The sequence below is a fragment of the Palaemon carinicauda genome, chromosome 19 (assembly GCF_036898095.1).
Source record: "Palaemon carinicauda isolate YSFRI2023 chromosome 19, ASM3689809v2, whole genome shotgun sequence".
In the NCBI taxonomy this organism is placed as follows: Eukaryota; Metazoa; Arthropoda; class Malacostraca; order Decapoda; family Palaemonidae; genus Palaemon; species Palaemon carinicauda.
Window position 1 is genome coordinate 20,404,780 of NC_090743.1, and position 19,026 is coordinate 20,423,805.

The 19,026-nt window shown below is 42.7% G+C and overlaps 1 protein-coding gene and 1 pseudogene across 4 annotated transcripts in view; one reads left to right on the forward strand and one right to left on the reverse strand.

The window, feature by feature from the left end:
• LOC137658655 (uncharacterized) overlaps positions 1 to 19,026 on the reverse strand; it is a 422,221-nt pseudogene that overhangs the window by 247,980 nt on the left and 155,215 nt on the right.
• Positions 1 to 19,026, forward strand: part of LOC137658502 (tudor domain-containing 6-like) — a 44,038-nt gene that overhangs the window by 17,869 nt on the left and 7,143 nt on the right. For 2 of the 4 annotated variants that reach the window (XM_068393269.1, XM_068393270.1), the window contains exons 3-5: positions 7,550 to 7,753; positions 16,329 to 16,496; positions 18,385 to 18,452. In XM_068393269.1, the coding sequence (XP_068249370.1) occupies positions 7,550 to 7,753; positions 16,329 to 16,496; positions 18,385 to 18,452 (440 nt within the window). The remainder of the gene's footprint in view (positions 1 to 7,549; positions 7,754 to 16,328; positions 16,497 to 18,384; positions 18,453 to 19,026) is intronic. The other 2 variants (XM_068393271.1, XM_068393272.1) reach the window with 2 other exon arrangements.

Below are 19,026 nucleotides of genomic sequence, written 5' to 3' on the forward strand. Positions count from 1 at the left end.
GCGCCTCCCTCAGTAAACGACCGTGGTTCGGAGCCTTGGTCAAGGCTGTTACACAGGTTTTCAGGCCAAGTATACTATCTTCGCGCCCGGTGGAAACTTCTGGGATCCCCCTGGAAGTCTTCCTTACCTTCGGTCCCAAGGCAAAGAGCCATGGTTTCATCCCCACTGAAGAGGAAGAGAGGAGTCCCCAATGTCATCGCGTCATCCAGGGTTAAGCTGACTCCAGTCAGGACGTCTAGGGTTAAGGCTAACCTCGCTAGTTCCTTTTCCCCTTGCCCTCTTGCTTACTCGTCACCTCAATCAAGAGGCACCCACCCGGAAGAGTCTTTACCAGGCTCTCCATGGCCGTCCCCGATGGAAGAAGCTCCATGAGATAGCAGTCACAGCCTTGGAACCTGTAGAAGTTTCCATCCTTCCCTCTATGGGCATCCATCAGAAGGTCATGACATCCAGACAGTGCCAGACCTTCAGTGTTGCAGCTTTTTTGGTGGGAGCCTAAAGACTCCAAGACACTGCCCAAATCCTCTTCAAGGATTCCTAGACCAGCAAGGGGGGTCAAGTCGTCAGTCAGCCAGTATAATATCGACCATAACTCACCCCAAGACGAGATCTTGGCGGTGGACAACAAAGTTAATGCTGCCAGTGCCACATTTGAAGGAGATCAGAGGGAATAAGAGCACATCTTTTGGCAAGTTCTGGCTTGTATGAGGGCCCTCAATGGGTTGGCAGACTGGGAGATGTCTCCTCAAGAGGGCAAGGACACTGTCTTGAATCGTGTCTTAGGCACTCAGAAGCCCCAAAATCCAGTGCAGCTTTGCCCTAGTCTCAGGGACTGAAGAGTGCCCCACATAAGGTTGCCACTCAACTTTCCGATTGGGCTCATCCTCTCAGCTCCTCCCACCTCTGGTTGTTCAGCAGAGGAGATACTATGAGGTCCTGGACGAACCCCGCCTGGCTCTTCCTCTCAACCATTTGCTAGAGGAACTGACAAAGGGGGTCCCGCTGGAGAGGCTTTCTGGTCGTCGGGTCACTTTCTCGGCCTCGGAGATCCTGAACAAGAAGGTAGAGAAGTATGCCATGCAGGCTACTTCGTGGCTGGATCTCTGGTGGGGATCCCTAGGGATCCTGGTACAGACTGAGGATTTCTCCAAAGAAAGTAACAGGAAGGCGATGGAGACCTTACTCTTGGGTACCTGTACCATCGAGTTCTTGGCTTATGAAGTCGTAAACTTGTGAGCCAACACTATCCTGAAGAGCAGAGACTCAGTAGCTGAGAGGTTCCATCACCAAGTCCCTAACGTCGAGATTGCAAGGCTTCAGAACTCCTCTCTAGAGTGATCCTAGTTGTTTGAGCCAAGGGACTTTGAACAGGCTGCGGAGAGATGGTGGAAGTCCCACCAGGACTCCCTCCTCCATAGGGCCCTACAGACCACCATCTCCGCAGACCAGCCAACCTAAACCTTCGAGCAAAACGGCGGTAAAAGACAAGTCTAAAAAGTCCTTTCCTGCCAAGGACAGGAAAGGGAACGCCTCCCGTGGAGGGAAACGACCTAAATTTGGTGCCGTGGCTGCAAACGCTAGGATAGGAGATCCCTCTGCTTGTCCACCAGTGGGGGGATGCCTACATTGCTGCTGGAAGAGGTGGATGCAGCTCGGGGCCAAACCCTGGACAGTCTCTGCGATTCATTCAGGGTATTGCATTCCTTTCATTTCATCTCTCCCTCCACTGATTAAAACTCCAGTGTTGAAAAGCTCCTTTGCGATGGGATCGGCAGAGGGGCTGACCTTTCAGGCCAAAGTCCAGACCATGTTGGAAAAGGGTGCTCCCCAGGGAGTCTCGACAACTCCCTAGGCTTCTTCAGTCGACTCTTTCTTGTGAAAAAGGCGTCTGGAGGCTGGAGGCCAGTCATCGACCTTTCAGCGCTGAACAAGTTTGTCAAACAGACTTCGTTCAGCATGGAGACAGCAGATACCGTCAGATAAGTGGTAATACCACAGGACTTCATGTGCACATTGGACCTAAAGGATGCATACTTCTAGATCCCAATCCATCTGTCTTCAAGGAAGTATCTGAGATTCAGTCTGGACAACAAGAAATACTAGATTCAAGGTGCTGTTCTTCGGGCTTTCCCCAGTACCACAGATCTTCACAAGAGTGTTCGCCAGGCAACATATCGCCGCCTCACATGGAAGACGATGTTCCTACTTGCTTGGCTTTGGCCAAAAGAGTCGGCAAACTTCATGGTCTCTCGTATGGCATCGCCCATTCAAGGGGATGGGGGGAGGTAAGTTTCGCTTCGTCCCTGAGTTTGTTGCCAAGACACAAAATCCAGGGGTACAGGATCCTAGATTCGATTCCTTCCGAATAACGAGTCTCTACTCTGTAACCAACGATCCGGATCATCTGTTACTGTACCCAGTAAGGAGGAGGAGTTTGAGGCTCTACCTCTAAAGAATAGCAGCAGCTCTTCCTTGAATGCCTTCGCTTTTCGTCAACACTTGGAGAATTAAGAGGATGATCACAAACATATGGACCAAGAGCGCATGATGTAAGGGGCATAGCTACGTCCCTGGCCCTCAAACAGAATTACTCTGTGAAGCAGGTTCTGCAAGCAGGCATGTGAAAGCGTCAAAAGACCATCACTGCCCATTACCTGCAAGACGTGACCCACAGGAGACTCGATACATTTTCTGTCGGTCCTGTGGTGGCTGCACAACAGCTGGTTTAGTACCTCAAGCTCTTTAATAAACATGTAGCAAGGTTGAGGGCACTGGTTACCCAGTTTTAGTCTGAGTGAATGAAAAGGAATGACTGGCTATTTCTTTTCTTCATTCCCCCCCTCTCTTGGCGAAATCAGCATCCTGGGTCCTCTACACAGCTGACCTCAACCACTGCAGGTGAATCATTCCTCCCTTGTGTAATCAGGTATTGTTAATATTGTTACATCCCCATACCCTAGCGATGTGGTATTGGGAATGTCTCGGTGAACTCGGTTAACTCCTATGGACTCGGAATACCTTACACCTTGAGTCACACTGCTAGTATCTCAACACACAGCTTGTGTAGGCTGCAGACCATGTATAGCAAGGTTTAGTGAGGTGTTAGGGTTTCCTTATTTGTGTACTAACCTACACATGAGTACTCCCCAGGCAAAGCCTAAAAACCAAATTGGCAGGGACTTCCACCCTCCTAAGGGGTGAGTCAACCCCTATAAATAACGTAAGTTTGTATTCCAGTTGCGGAACAAACGACAAATTTGGAAATAATTTGTATTTTTCCTAACGATACAAACCTATACAGATTTGCCCGCCAAACCAGTCCCCCATAAAGTTCTACCTCCAAGCAAAGTGAAACATAGTCATAGGTGTGCGAGTGAGAGGGGTAGCGAACTACCTCCCTACATCCCGCTAAAGTCTAATGGATCGTCTTTTCAGCTTTGCCAAAAGTAATACCCTTATACTGTAAATAGCTACAGGTTTGTATCGTTAGGAAAAATACAAATTACTTCCAAATTTGTCATATTAGTTGCTAAGCTACAACTCTAGTTGGAAAAGCAAGATGCTATAAGCCCAAGGGCTCCAACAGAGAAAAATAGCATAATGGGGAAAGGAAATAAGGAAATTGATAAACTAAATGAAAAGTAATAAACAATTAAAATAAAATATTCTAGGAACAGTAACATTAAATCATCTTTCATATATAAACTATAATAAGGGACATTTCTGCCCGTTCAAAATAAAAACTTTTACTGCAAGTTTGAACTTTTGAAGTTCTACTAATTCATTTGCCTAATTGGGAAGATCATTGCACAACATGGTCATAGCTGGAGTAAAACTTTTAGAATAGGCTACTGTGTAGTATTGAGCATCATGATGGAGAAGTCCTAAATATTAGAATTAACTGCATACCTAGTATTACGAACAGGGTGGTACTGTCCAGGAAGATCTGAATGTAAAGGATGGTCAGAATTATGAAAAATCCTATGCAACATGCATAAACTAATTGAACGACGGTGTCAGAGATTAACATCTAGATCATGAATTAGAAATTTAATAGCCCATACATCCCTGTCCAACAAATTAAGATGAGAATCAGCAGCCGAAGACCAGACAGGAGAACAATACTTGAAACAAGGTAGAATGAAAGAATTAAAAAACTTCAGAATAAAGTAGACTGATCACCGAAAATCTTAGGACTCAATAAGCCAATTTTTTTGTGCAATTGAAGAGGACACAGACCTAATGTGTTTCTCAAAAGTAAATTTGTTACAGAGAATCGTACCTAAAATCTTAGAGTCATGTCGAGTTAAAGAAACACAATCAATGCTGAGATTGGGATGTTGAGGAGCAATTGTCCTTGACCTACTTACAATCATACTTATGAGTTTTGTTAGGATTCAACTAAATGCCCCATAATTTATACGATCCACTAATTTTAGCAAGATCTCTATTAAGGGATTTAGCAAGCCAGATCTACATTCAGGAGATGGAATTGATGCAATGAGTAGGATCATCATCTGCATATGCAACAAGCTTGTTTTCTAAGCCAAACCACATGTCATGTGTATATACTGTAGTATGAAAAGTAATGGGCCAAGAACACTACCCTCAAGAACACTAGATATTACATTTCTATACTCACTATGGTGCCCATTAACAACAACGCTTTTCAACCTATTACTTAGAAATTCAATTATGATCCTAAGAAAAGACCCACCCACTCCCAAATGTTCAAGTTTGAAAACAAGGACCTCATGATTAAAACGGTCAAAGGCAACACTAAAATCAAAGCCAATCGTGCGAACTTCCTGACCGCAATCAAGGGATTTCTGTATACTATTGTTGATTGTAAGAAGGGCATCACATAGTCCAAGGCCTTTACAAAAGCCAAATTGCAAACTAGGGAACAGATGATTACCTTCCGCAAATCTATTTAAATATTTTGCCAGTAGACAAAATTTTTTTTAGATGATATGGGAGTTATGGAAATTGGGTGGTAATCAGTTGGACTTGAGCTACCACAAACACATTTACATAATGAAGTAACATTACTGATTCTCCAACAAGTGCTAAAAGCTGCTCCTCTTGCTAACTTGCACAAAATAAGATAACTTTGGAGCTAAGAAATCTGCAGTCTTTATAAAAAACAAAGGAAAAATACCATTTGAGTCTACACCTCCATTAGCATCAAGGTCCCTCAAAAGAGCTTTGATTTCATGAGATTGAAAAGCTAAACTAGTTAGTTTAGCCTCAGGAAAATGGGAATGAGGAAGATAAAGTTTCTCATTACTCTGCTTACTGTTAAACACATCAGCCAAAAGAGTTGCCTTTTCCTTTGGACAGTGAATGACTGAGCCATGTGGTTTAAATACAGGAGGAACTGTTGCATCTACACCAAAGAGCGCAGATTTAAGGGTAGCCCACCACTTATGTTCCTGAGCTGTAACAGAAAGGGTTTCTCTTATGGTTAAATTGTATTCCTTTTCATTTGAAGCATAAACTCTGAGCAAAAGCTCTAAGCCGAGTATAGTTATTCCAAGTCAAATCTAACCTGATGCCATTCCAAAGATGATAGGCCTCCTGCTTCTCCAAATGGGCACATCTACCATCATCATTGAAGAGATTCGCCTATCAATTATGTTGACTAGGTTCTCATTAAAAGGAACAACAGTATCAACACTTATATAATTGTGACCAATTCTAGCCCAAAAGATCACTCAAAATGCCATTCATAACTACCCAAGAGGGTAATTGAGAACTCTCCAACATGTCAGAGAGTAGGGAAAAGGGCAATCCACAAGGCAATGAGGAATTAATCTTTCCTCCTAATTACCCGTGAGTAGTCTACTTCCACTGAAAAGTCAGTGGGTAGGAGAAGGTAACTCGATATGACCCACAAATATAGCTCTTTAGTTGAGTAACCCTCCCAACTGCCCAGTTACCCATCCCTAAGGATTAGATGGAGAGGGGGAAGGACACCCAAGCCATATAGGGAGATGTATCCCCTCCTAGTGCAAAACATCTATTTTAGGGAAAGAGAAAGCCACTTAACACATTTTTATGTAAATACTTTCACTATCATCATAAGTAGCACAGTAAAAGATATTTGTAGCTTTATGCACAAAACTGTAAATTGTAACCATTATAATACTGTACACTTTAATAGAAACTAGTTTGTGAATATATTGAATATAATCTCATGAATGTATAATTATACAATACCTACTGTGCCAGAATACTCCACAAACCTTATGGTACAAGTTTCCTTAAAAAGAAATACTGTACTGTATGTGATATTACAGACTAGAGCCTCAGGAATATACTGAATATGGGATATTCACTTTGTCAATTCCAGTACTCAATTTACAAATATGAGTTATATTAAAAATTTTCATCAAAATTTCTCTGTTCTTTGAGAAAATTATAAACACTCAAACATATACAAGCTTTTACAGTATACATATGAATACAAATTTACCAGCTTCAAGAATATGAATAATTCAACACATGCTACGTAACCCAACTGAGGTTATACATGAGTGAACATTCATTATCAAAATATAGTAGGCAACAGAAAAAGTGAAGTATGGATAAACACTATTACTTAGTGCTAAAATTAAGTCAATTATTCATTCAGAATGTAATTAACTGTATTTAACTTCGAAGTTAAGGTAGAATTCTCACCTAAAATTAGTAGTACTAACAGTCGTTCCTTACTTCAAGGCTACAATGTTGAAAAGATAGATGCTGGCATAAATAAGTGTCAGATAATTGATTTTTGTGTTAGTAATGGCCCCTCAGGGGGTGATATGTCTTCAGTTAGAAGAAGAGTTCAGCATTGGAGGTGTCGTGATAGGGTCAATACAGCCTGAACCTGTTGTAGCTCCTATACATATCAAATCCATGCCTTATGCATTGATACACATGGAAAGCAGCCAAGTGCAGAAAGGAAATAGAAAAATAACAAACTATAAGTGAAAAATAATAAAAGAAAAAAAATATTAGTACTGTAGTAACTACATTAAATAGAACAGTCATATATAAACTATGAAACAAGACTTGTATCAACCAGTTCAATGGATGACTATTTGCAACAAGTTTGAACTTTTGAAGTTCCACTAATTCGACCAATGGACTAGAAAAATCATTCCACTATCTAATCACAATTGGAGCAAAATTTCTTGAATACCGTGTAGTAATGTGCCTTATGATGGGGGAACAAAGACTGTTAGAATTAACTGCATAACTAGTACTGTACTACATACTGGATGGTTCAGTTTGGGAACATGCAAATGTAAAGGCTGGTCAGAATTATGAAAAATCTTATGCAACAGAGCATTCAACTTAAAAAGAAAAAAAAAATATTGAACAGATATTGTATTGTCATATATTATTAGTAGTTCCAGTAAAAAAGTGTAGTTTTTGCAAAGCATTTAGCTATAGTAGATATTAGAATTTTAGCATTTGAAACTGGTACCCCTTTCTGCAACTTTGCAAGTGACTTTCAGGAACCCTAACATTAACTTTTTTCTTCACTTATCCTTTAAAGGATATAAGGAGAATTTTGAAGGAGGCCAACGAGGGAAAACAGAGGACTATAAACAGAAAATTCTTTACGAAAGGAGATGCAGTATCTGTTTTAGATGAAGCAGACCAATTTTGGCATAGGGGTCTGGTTACTGGATGCTTTGGTCACTTGATAGAAGTGTTCCTTGTAGATTCTGGAAAGGATATTATAACAGAGAGAAACATGGTAAGTGCTGGACCTGCTTTGCTTAACATTTTGAAATGTCAATCGTATAAATAGGAAACTATTTATAAGCCTGAAAGTAAAAATAAGTAATGTTTGAATGTGAATACAAACCTTCATCCTTTAATATAATACAACCTTGGTTCTTTAATATACAAGTACAGTATTTATGCCAGAGCAAACTGTATTCATATTTTAAAGAATCAGGTTTGAATAGCCAGGAATAATAGAAAATAATTATTAAATTAATTTTTTCATGCGTTAACCTAAATTTTTCTATTAAGAAAAATGGAAAAAATTTGAATTTTTTAATGGAGAAGTACCGAATTAAAAGCTCAAAATAAAGTTGACTGGCAACATTTAACTGAGGCCCTTTGTGTCTATAGGTGTAAGAGATGATGATGATGATGATAACCCAAATTTTTATCCTTTCATATAGAAGTATTCTTCAGGGGGAACACACTGATATTAAAACGAAGTTTTTATTGCTATGAAAAATATAAAGAACATTTAAAATCTATTCTACTATAGTAGTGGATAGTAAAAAGACTAAAACTGTACTTCTAGTATGTAACAGTTTTTGGGCATGTCTGTAAAGTGCTAAATTTTCTTGATGCATTCCACTTATCATTAAAGCAGTATAGTACAGTACTTGTAAGAGTAGCCAATGCTTTTTTTTTTTCTTAATATGAGGATAAAAGGTTCACAAGCTATCAACGTGGCCGTGCATTTCAGGTTTGTCTCTGCCAAATGACAATTTGTTTGATTTCAGCTCGGGTATCGTCCATTAAAAGCATACAGTTAGTGCCGTTGGTTTCTACTTTTCTCTAGACATTATGTTGATACAGTATCTTAATTGTCCACCTAAAATGAATTTGATTTACCAGTATTAATATTCTACAAATGTGTGTATGCTAGACCGAACTGTCAATACTTTTTGTTCCTTTCCACCTTAATTCGATCTGCTAATCAGATTAGCCCTCTGCCTAAGAGAAAATATTAAAAGTGCTTTTCAACATATGACCATCAGCAAGACTAGAAGCTATTTAAAAATGCCTATTCTTTTAACCAAAACAGGAATCCAGTCTTGCTAAAATTTAAATTTGGATTAGCTCTGCTATCTTGTTACTTTTTTTTTTTTTTTTTCTTGTCAACCAAGATGTGGTTCAAGTCTACGCTGGTCTGCCTTCAGTTTCAAATAGGTTTACCTCAAGTACCTTAATAACTTTTGTATCTACCCTGGGCACCTTCTAACTGAATAGTCCTTTCATTTCATCTTTAAACAGATCACTACTTCACTTCCCCTACGATCTTCCCAAAAAAGTATCCGGACATTAACTCCTAATGGGTTAAGCAAACTAGTCCCCTTTTAGAATCAGACCTAAGCTGGCAGTCGAACACTGTAACTAAACTCAAATGGCAGTCAATAAACTTGAGAGGGTTGATAAAAGATAAATTTTCAATATTAAACTTACCCGATAATCATGTAGCTGTCAACTCCGTTGCCCGACAGAATTCTATGGAGGGATACGCCAGCTATCACAATACTAGAAGGGGGTGTACTTACCAGCGCCACCTGTGGCCAGGTACTATAGTACTTCTTGTTGACACCTCCTCAATTTTTCCTCTGTCGTGCTTCCGGCAAGACGTTCTGGGATACGCTTATGTTCTTGGAGTATTTTCACGGCTTTTGGTGAAGTATTTCTCTTTGATTTCGGCTGTCGCTTTACTGGAAACCTTATATTAGCTTAGATAGCTTTTATATAGTCCTGATTAACGGTTAACGATCTTTTGCTTGATTTTGAAACCCCACTTGGCTAACTCTTTGGATTCAAGATGTCTGACATTTCACAAGCCCCCACCCATAGGCGATGTAGGTCTTGTAATAGGCGTATTCCGAAGGCCTCGGTAGATCCTCACACCGCTTGTTCTGACTGTAGGGATAGGCCCTGTCAGTTAGAAAATCGATGTGAGGAATGCGCCGGACTTTCGGAACTTGATTTTGTCCGTCTTTTGAAGTATTCAACTAAGTTAGAGAGAGGCAGAGTTAGGAGGAGTTCTTCTCACTCTTCACTTTTTTCCTCACCTCATGATCCCCTACCTTTTCCTACCCCTGTAGTGGCTACCCCCGAACCTACTATTTGCCCTCAGCCTGATATGTCTGTTGTTTTGCGTGCTATTCAGGCCTTAGGCGATAAAGTAGAGTCAGTGGTTAGCGATCATAAGTCTCTTATGGCCGAAGTCAAGGAACTTAAGGTCAAGAGTGCAGTGGGTGGTATTAGTGCCAGTGCTGTGACGAGTGCTAGTGTCAGTGCAGTGCCAAGTGCTAGTGTCAGTGTCAGTGTGGTGCGTGAGGATACTTCTGTGCGTGCCAGTCGTCCTCCCAGTCCGGGACCTCTTGCAAGCTCCCAAGCCCAGGGGAGAAGCAATGTCGAAGGGCAAAAGGGTTCGGCAGGCCTTGATCGGCGCACAGAAGTATCCTCGGTGGTTGCGGGCGTGTCTTCCAGAGACCGTCACTCCCACCTGCAGACGATTGAGCCCGTCTTTTACTCGTCCGCTGATCAATTGTCAGGGAAGAAACGCTGGACTCAGGTCTCTAGACCACTCAAACGCAGAGTCCAGTCCGCGAGTGCTCAACCGGGCTGCAGTCATTGGCTCAGCTCTGACTCGCCGCAGTCATCAGTCGACTGCACTCCGCCCAAGAGGAGTAAGGTTCTGCCGCAACAGATCTCTGCTGTTAAGGCTTTGCCTCAGCAGACCGTAGTGTCTGCCGACCCCAAGTTGACTCTACTGCAGTCCATGCAGGCACAGCTTTCGGTCTTGATGCGTGAGTGTCGGGCTGAGAAGGTTGCGCCTCCGCCTCCGCCTGCACTCGCTCCGCCTGCGCTCGCTCCGCCTGACCGCAGTACCGCCTGCCAGGCGTACGATGTTGAGCCACGTTCTGAGTTTACTGTTCCCAGTGGTGTACAGCCTCCGCCTTCCTTAAGGCAACCTCAGCAATGGGATCAGGAGGCTTATACCTCTCTTCCTCCGCTTCCACTTGCTGCTCCACCAGTGATGCAACACTCGGTTGAGGTACAACAACCTCTCCCATCCATGAGTCAGTCTCCTCAGCTCTCGCTGCAGCGAGCTCAACCCTCCGCAAGGCAAGCACCACAACACCTTAGCCTTGCGCCTCAGGAGCCTCAACTCGCGAGACATTTACTACGTTCTGCGCAGCCTCTACCTCATCGCTCTCCGCTCACACCGCAGGAACAGGAACTTGCTACTCCGCTTCCGCCAACCACTCAGCAAGCGTAACCCTTGAGTTCAGCCACTCATGCCAGGAGTCAGCCTCCTCCACCCATGCGCCTACCTTCTGCTTCTTCTTTTGTTCAGCCTTTGCAGTCTGAGCCTCAGGTGTTCCCTCAACAGATTCTTGAAGAGGAAACCACTAATATTGTTGTTCCAGCTCGTTCTGACTCTGCTGTTCAGCATACCTTTCCGATCTCTTCGCTACACTCTGGTGATGAGGCGTCTGATGATGAGGCGGCACACCTGGATCCCTCATCAGACGTGGATGAATCCAAGTCTTCTCCGCCTTCTATTGACTTTCGTAAGGTCTTGGCTCTGTTTAGGGAGGTATACCCAGACCACTTTGTCTCTGCTATTCCCCGCTCTCCACCATCTGAGTTTTCGCTGGGCATGCAGCCAGCTAAGTCTACCTATACTAAGCTAGTCCTAGCAAGGTCCTCTAAGAGAGCGTTAAGGATCTTAGGGGAGTGGTTGCAGACTAAGCAACACCTTGGCAAGACTTCGTTCATGTTTCCTCCGACTAAGCTCACTTCTAAAGCGGGCGTTTGGTATGCCACAGGAGAGGAACCAGGCTTGGGAGTACCTGCCTCTGCCCAGGCTGACTTCTCAAGTTTGGTAGACTCGCCTCGTAGAACTGCAATGAGGCGCTCTAAGGTTTGCTGGACCTTCTCAGACCTTGATCACTTCCTGAAGGGTGTTTTTAGAGCATTTGAGATGTTCAACTTCCTAGACTGGTGCCTGGGGGCCCTCAGCAAGAAGACCTCCCCTGCGGACAAGGATTCTGCCATGCTATTAATGTCCTGCATGGATAAGGCCATTAGAGATGGATCTGGCGAGCTTGCGTCGATGTTTGTATCAGGGGTTCTTAAGAAAAGGGAACAGCTTTGTACCTTCCTTTCCTCCAGCATTACACCTTGTCAAAGGTCTCAACTCCTTTTCGCTCCGCTCTCGAAGTTCCTCTTCCCCGAAGAGCTGGTTAAGGACTTGTCTGCTGCCCTGATACAAAAGGACACACATGATCTTGTAGCCTCATCGGCTCGTAAGACTAAGGTTGCTACCTCAGTCCCCAGGACTTATCGCACCCCAGTGGCTGATACTCCTGCTACGAGGTTCATACCGCCCTTTCGTGGTAGAGCCCCCAGCCGAGGAAGCTCCCGTCCAGACTCTTCCAGGAGCAAGTCTAGGAAAGGTTCCAAGGCCTCTAAAGGAAAAAACTGACTCTCCGCATCTCCAGACAGCAGTAGGAGCCAGACTCAAGAGCTTCTGGCAAGCCTGGGAAAAGAGAGGTGCAGACGCCCAGTCTGTCAGTTGGCTGAGGGAGGGTTACAGGATTCCATTCTGCCTCAAACCCCCTCTGACCACATCTCCCATCAACCTCTCTCCCAACTACAAAGAAGAGGACAAGAGGCTAGCGTTGCACCAGGAGGTGTCGCTACTTGTGCAGAAGAAGGCAGTGGTTATAGTCCGGGACCATCAATCCCCGGGCTTCTACAACCGTCTCTTTCTGGTGGCCAAGAAAACAGGAGGTTGGAGACCAGTGCTGGACGTCAGCGCGCTCAATGCGTATGTCACCAAGCAGACGTTCACGATGGAGACGACGAAGTCGGTCCTAGCAGCGGTCAGGCAGGAGGACTGGATGGTCTCGTTGGACTTGAAAGATGCCTACTTTCACGTTCCTATTCATCCAGACTCCCAACCTTTCCTGAGATTCGTTTTTGGAAAGGTTGTCTACCAATTCCAAGCCCTGTGTTTTGGCCTAAGCACAGCTCCTATGGTGTTCACGCATCTGATGAGGAATATAGCAAAATTCCTCCACTTATCGGACATCAGAGCCTCCCTCTACTTAGACGACTGGCTGTTGAGAGCCTCCACGAGTCGTCGCTGTCTGGAGAGTCTCAACTGGACTTTGGACTTAATCAGAGAACTGGGTCTGTTAGTCAACATAGAAAAGTCTCAGCTCATTCCCTCCCAATCCATTGTGTACCTGGGAATGGAGATTCGGAGTCAGGATTTTCGGGCTTTTCCATCGGCCCCCAGGATAAGCCAAGCCCTAGATTGCATCATGAGCATGCTGAAGAGGAGCAGTTGCTCGGTGAGACAGTGGATGAGTCTCACAGGGACCCTTTCATCACTGGCCCTGTTCGTCGAGCTAGGGAGACTCCACCTCCGCCCTCTTCAATTCCATCTTGCAGCTCATTGGGACAAGGGTTTGACTCTCGAAGCAGTCTCTATCCCAGTCACCAAAGAGATGAAGACCACTCTCTTGTGGTGGAAGAACAATCTCCTTCTCAGGGAGGGCCTATCGTTGGCTATTCAGACCCCCAATCTTCATCTCTTCTCAGATGCATCGGACTCGGGCTGGGGTGCGACCTTGAACGGACGGGAATGCTCGGGAACGTGGAACGAGGAACAGGGAACGCTCCACATCAACTGCAAGGAGCTACTAGCAGTTCATTTAGCCCTGCTGAACTTCAAGTCCCTCCTGCTAGGCAAAGTGGTGGAGGTGAACTCAGACAACACCACAGCCTTGGCTTACATCTCCAAGCAAGGAGGGACCCATTCGAGGAGCCTATACGAGATCGCAAGGGACCTCCTCATTTGGTCAAGAAGTCAAAACCTCACTTTGGTCACGAGGTTCATTCATGGCAACATGAACGTCTCAGCAGATCGCCTAAGCAGAAGGAATCAGGTCATTCCCACGGAATGGACCCTCCACAAGAGTGTGTGCAACAGACTTTGGACCTTGTGGGGTCAACCTACCATAGATCTGTTTGCCACCTCCATGACCAAGAGACTTCCGCTGTACTGTTCCCCAGTTCCAGACCCTGCAGCAGTTCATGTAGATGCTTTTCTGCTGAACTGGTCCCATCTCGACCTTTACGCATTCCCACCGTTCAAGATAATAAACAAAGTCCTGCAGAAATTCATCTCGCACGAAGGGACACGGCTGACGCTGGTTGCTCCCCTTTGGCCTGCAAGAGAATGGTTCACAGAGGTACTTCAATGGCTAGTCGACATCCCCAGGACTCTACCTCTAAGAGTGGACCTTCTACGTCAACCTCACATAGACAGGTTGCATCCAAACCTCCACGCTCTTCGGCTGACTGCCTTCAGACTGTCGAAAGATTCGCTAGAGCTAGAGGCTTTTCGAAGGAGGCAGCCAGTGCGATTGCCAGAGCTAGAAGGGTTTCCACTCGTAGAGTCTACCAATCTAAGTGGGAAGTCTTCCGGAGCTGGTGTAGAGCCAATTCAGTATCCTCTACCAATACCTCTGTGACCCAAATAGCTGACTTCCTATTACATCTTAGGAATGAGAGATCCCTTTCAGCCCCTACGATTAAAGGGTACAGGAGTATGTTGGCTTCAGTTCTCCGCCACAGAGGTTTGGACCTTTCTTCCAACAAGGACCTTCAAGACATCCTTAAGTCTTTTGAGACTTCTAAAGAGCGTCGTCTATCCACTCCAGGCTGGAACCTAGACGTAGTCTTAAGGTTCCTTATGTCACCTAGGTTCGAACCTCTCCAGTCAGCTTCCTTCAAGGACCTTACACTCAAGACTCTTTTTCTCGTCTGCCTTGCAACAGCTAAGAGAGTCAGTGAGGTTCATGCCTTCAGCAAGAACATTGGTTTCACGACCGAATCTGCAACATGTTCTTTTCAGCTCGGATTCCTAGCAAAGAACGAACTTCCTTCACGTCCTTGGCCTAGATCGTTTGAAATACCTAGCCTCTCCAACATGGTAGGTAACGAACTAGAGAGAGTTCTTTGCCCTGTCAGAGCTCTCAAGTATTATCTTAATAGGTCTAAACCTATTCGAGGACAGTCAGAAGCCTTATGGTGTGCCATCAAGAAACCTTCGAGGCCCATGTCCAAGAATGGGGTTTCGTATTATATAAGGCTTCTGATTAGAGAAGCCCATTCTCACTTAAAGGAGGAAGACCTTGCATTGCTGAAGGTAAGGACCCACGAAGTAAGAGCCGTAGCTACTTCGATGGCCTTTACTAAAAACCGTTCTCTGCAGAGCATAATGGATGCAACCTATTGGAGGAGCAAGTCAGTGTTTGCATCATTTTATCTTAAAGATGTCCAGTCTCTTTACGAGAACTGCTACACCCTGGGACCATTCGTAGCAGCGAGTGCAGTAGTAGGTGAGGGCTCAGCCACTACATTCCCTTAATCCCATAACCTTTTTTAACCTTTCTCTTGAATGCTTTTATTGTTGTTTTTATGGTTGTTACGGTAGGCTAAGAAGCCTTCCGCATCCTTTTGATTTGGCGGGTGGTCAATTCATTCTTGAGAAGCGCCTGGGTTAGAGGTTGTGTAGAGGTCCTTTAGTAGGGGTTGCAGCCCTATATACTTTAGCACCTTTGAGTTGATTCAGCCTCCAAGAGGAACGCTGCGCTCAGTAAGGAAGACGAACTTAAAAAAGAGGCAGAGTAACGGTTCAATTCGACTTCCTTACCAGGTACTTATTATTTCATTGTTATTTGAGATAACTGTTATATGAAATATGGGATACTTAGCTATCCTTTAATCTTGTACACTGGTTTTCACCCACCCCCCTGGGTGTGAATCAGCTACATGATTATCGGGTAAGTTTAATATTGAAAAATGTTATTTTTATTAGTAAAATAAATTTTTGAATATACTTACCCGATAATCATGATTTAATTGACCCTCCCTTCCTCCCCATAGAGAACCAGTGGACCGAGGAAAAATTGAGGAGGTGTCAACAAGAAGTACTATAGTACCTGGCCACAGGTGGCGCTGGTAAGTACACCCCCTTCTAGTATTGTGATAGCTGGCGTATCCCTCCATAGAATTCTGTCGGGCAACGGAGTTGACAGCTACATGATTATCGGGTAAGTATATTCAAAAATTTATTTTACTAATAAAAATAACATTTTAAAAATGAAACCCAATGATTTATACTTTTTAAGAAACTTTAGAGACAGCTTGTACGAGTATTCATTGCCCAGAAAACTTTCAATCAATCAATCAATCAATCATTGCCCTCTAAGGTGGCATGATATTTTTAGGTAGTGCCCTCACCTCTCACTAATTGTTTTGCCCAAGTAAGACCGTGGTTTGTATTTATGGAACAAAGTTAATTCAAATTTTTAAAATATATTTTCCTTCAAAAATTTTAATTACCGGTGGTGTGAACAAAATTGTATATAATGTTATATATCATATATCATTATCTGAATGATGCATTGATTTTTTTATTCTACATAGCTTTGCAAATAAGATGCACAAATTTATAAAAATTTTACTTTTTCCAGCTTCAGAAATTGCCTAATATTCCATTGGTCATAGCTTTACCCGCAAAGGCAATAAAATGCACACTTTCTGACAAAAATATATCTCTTGGGCATTTCCTATCTATGCAGAGTGATGTTGGTTGTCAGTTTTTAACGCACTTTGAAAGGAAAGAAGATGAATTATGGGAGGTAAATTTATAAAAAAAATTTTATTTTCTATTAAAACATTTCTTACAACCAATTAGCATTTTTGGGGTTAATATGCCATGTGGCCTCCAGGGACTTTCCCGTAAAGGCTAGAACAGGTAATCCAATGGTCATAAAAATACCAAAGAAATATAGTCTCCCTTGCTCTAGGGCCAGTATTTTAAGTCCAAAGCACAGACTCTGTGTGTCTAAGAAACCTACAGGTTGAGGTTCTATAGAACCCGTTGGCACCTCTAATTCTGAAATTCATCTGGCAACTGATTAAAAGTCATCTAACAGTTTCTCTTCTGAATTGTTGGCCAATATAACAGCAGGAGAACTTTGGACAAGAGGCAGTGGGGTATTACCTTCACTAGAGGAAGGCAAAACTCCTGTCTCACTTATAAAACTCCCTGATGAAAGGCAGGGGCGACCTTCTTCTTACTTCCTATGATGGACATACCCTCAAACGGAGAAGAACATGCAGAAATCTTCGAACCCGAAGAAGGGATGAAGGAGCCAGAGAACTTCTAGGGTATCAGCATGGGGATACCCAAGACAGATTACTAAGAATCTCTCAGATCTATGCACCAGAGGCCATGCCCTACACTCAAAGAGTGGGTAATCCTGTACAGTAATGCTCCCTGCAGCTGCTGTGAAGACAGTGCACAAGTAACACTACTACTACTATATTGTGTTCTGCCCTAAGACAGGTCCTTTCATGGATTAGTCGTCCTCCATAATTCTCTATTCGTGGCCACCTCTTTTAACTCTTGGTACCTTCTCTCTATCTTCATTTCAGTTAGCATTGACTTCCTTTTCCTTCCTCTGGGTCTTTATCCTGCAAATTTACCTTCTATAATGTCCTTCAGTAACCCATCTCCCCTTAAAATGTGTCCTATCCAGTTTTCCTGCCTTCCCTTTATTGTTGTAATTATGGTTCTCTTCTCCAACTATTCTTTGTACTTCATTTGTTTTGTGGTCTCTCCAATTTATTTTCAGCATCCTCCGCCATATCCACATTTCAAATGCTTACAGATGTTTGTCTGTTGCTTTTATAGTCCATGTTTCAGAACCGTACAATGCCACACGCCATATGAAATTTTTTACAAATCTTTTCTTCAGTTCCATTTTCAGTTTTCCTGGTAATGTTCATCTCTCTTGAAAGCTAACTTACTTTGGGCTATTCTGCTCTAAATCTCTTTACTGCAGTAACAATGTTGCCAGTATTAGTATTGGTTTGCAGTGGTGCCTTACCATCAGTTACCAGATGATTCTCAGTATTGGAGGGGCTGTGAGTTCCAACAGATCCTGAACCAGTAGGTTTCCCTTCTAATCACTTTGAGCCCATGCTTTGGTATGTTTGTTAGATTTTATTACCTGTCCCAGCTTTTACAGGAAAATCCTGGAGACCACATAGCACCATCCAAAAATAGGCTTTGCCTTTGTCAAAACCCTTTTTGTGGCTAAATTTATAGAACAAAAAGCCTGTATTTACTTGGTCCAAGGTTCTAAAGGGAACCACAAAACTTAACATTTGTAAGTACAGTAATTTTTCTTTCAAAGCTGAAACAAATTTTCTCAAGTTTAATTTCAAATTCAAGAACATGAAATTATGTCCCTTATAAACAACTTGGTGTATTGAATATATTTTGTATATATTGTACAAACTGTCTTATAAATCTAAGTAAATATAGATTATACGTTAGATGTCCTTATAATCATTTGAAATCTAAGACATATAATATTGAGTAAAGTAGCAGGTCCTGTTTGGAATAAAATCCAGCAGTGTTTTTAAGCCCAGATACTGGTGAGCTTTCTTCACCTAATTTACCCACATCATATGTTTTTCCATACTGCAAGTAGATTCTGCATAAATTCTAACTTTCAGGTTAAGCTGTATATTAAGAGAGTGTATCCAGCTAATAGTCCTGACAAAACAATGCTGAACAAGAGCAGGTATGATGTACTGTAGTTACATAAGTATTTTCTTGTTCATCTACAGTATATTTTAGTAATTTACATTGTTGTATCTCATTATCTGAAAAAAATTATTGACAATTTAACCATTTTAATAATAATAATAGATTGTTACAAAGGAGGACCCTGGAAGCCACTTTATACAGATGACTTTGTGTTAACTGCCAAATCTGAGAAAAGTTATGGGTACTACATATGATGATATTCAGCTTGGTGAGCTAATATGTTCAGGAATGGGTAGTTTCTTTCACTTTTGATGTTTTGAGCCCCGGCCTTACAGCTCTGTTGCTGCAATATAAATTTCATTAGTTTCTTTAATGATACAAAAGAAATGTAAGACCTTGAAAGTTTAGAAACCTACACAGTACTCAGTATGCCTAACACCAGTTTAACCTTCATACACTTACAAAAGAAAGATTACCTTTGGTAGAAGTTTCTGATGTTTCCTATTATCACTCGGGGTACCTTCGTAAAAATTTTCAAAATGTGAGAAAAAAGTTTTTTCTTGCTATCGCCAGTGAACTCTTTCATTTGTTCAACATTATTTGCATGA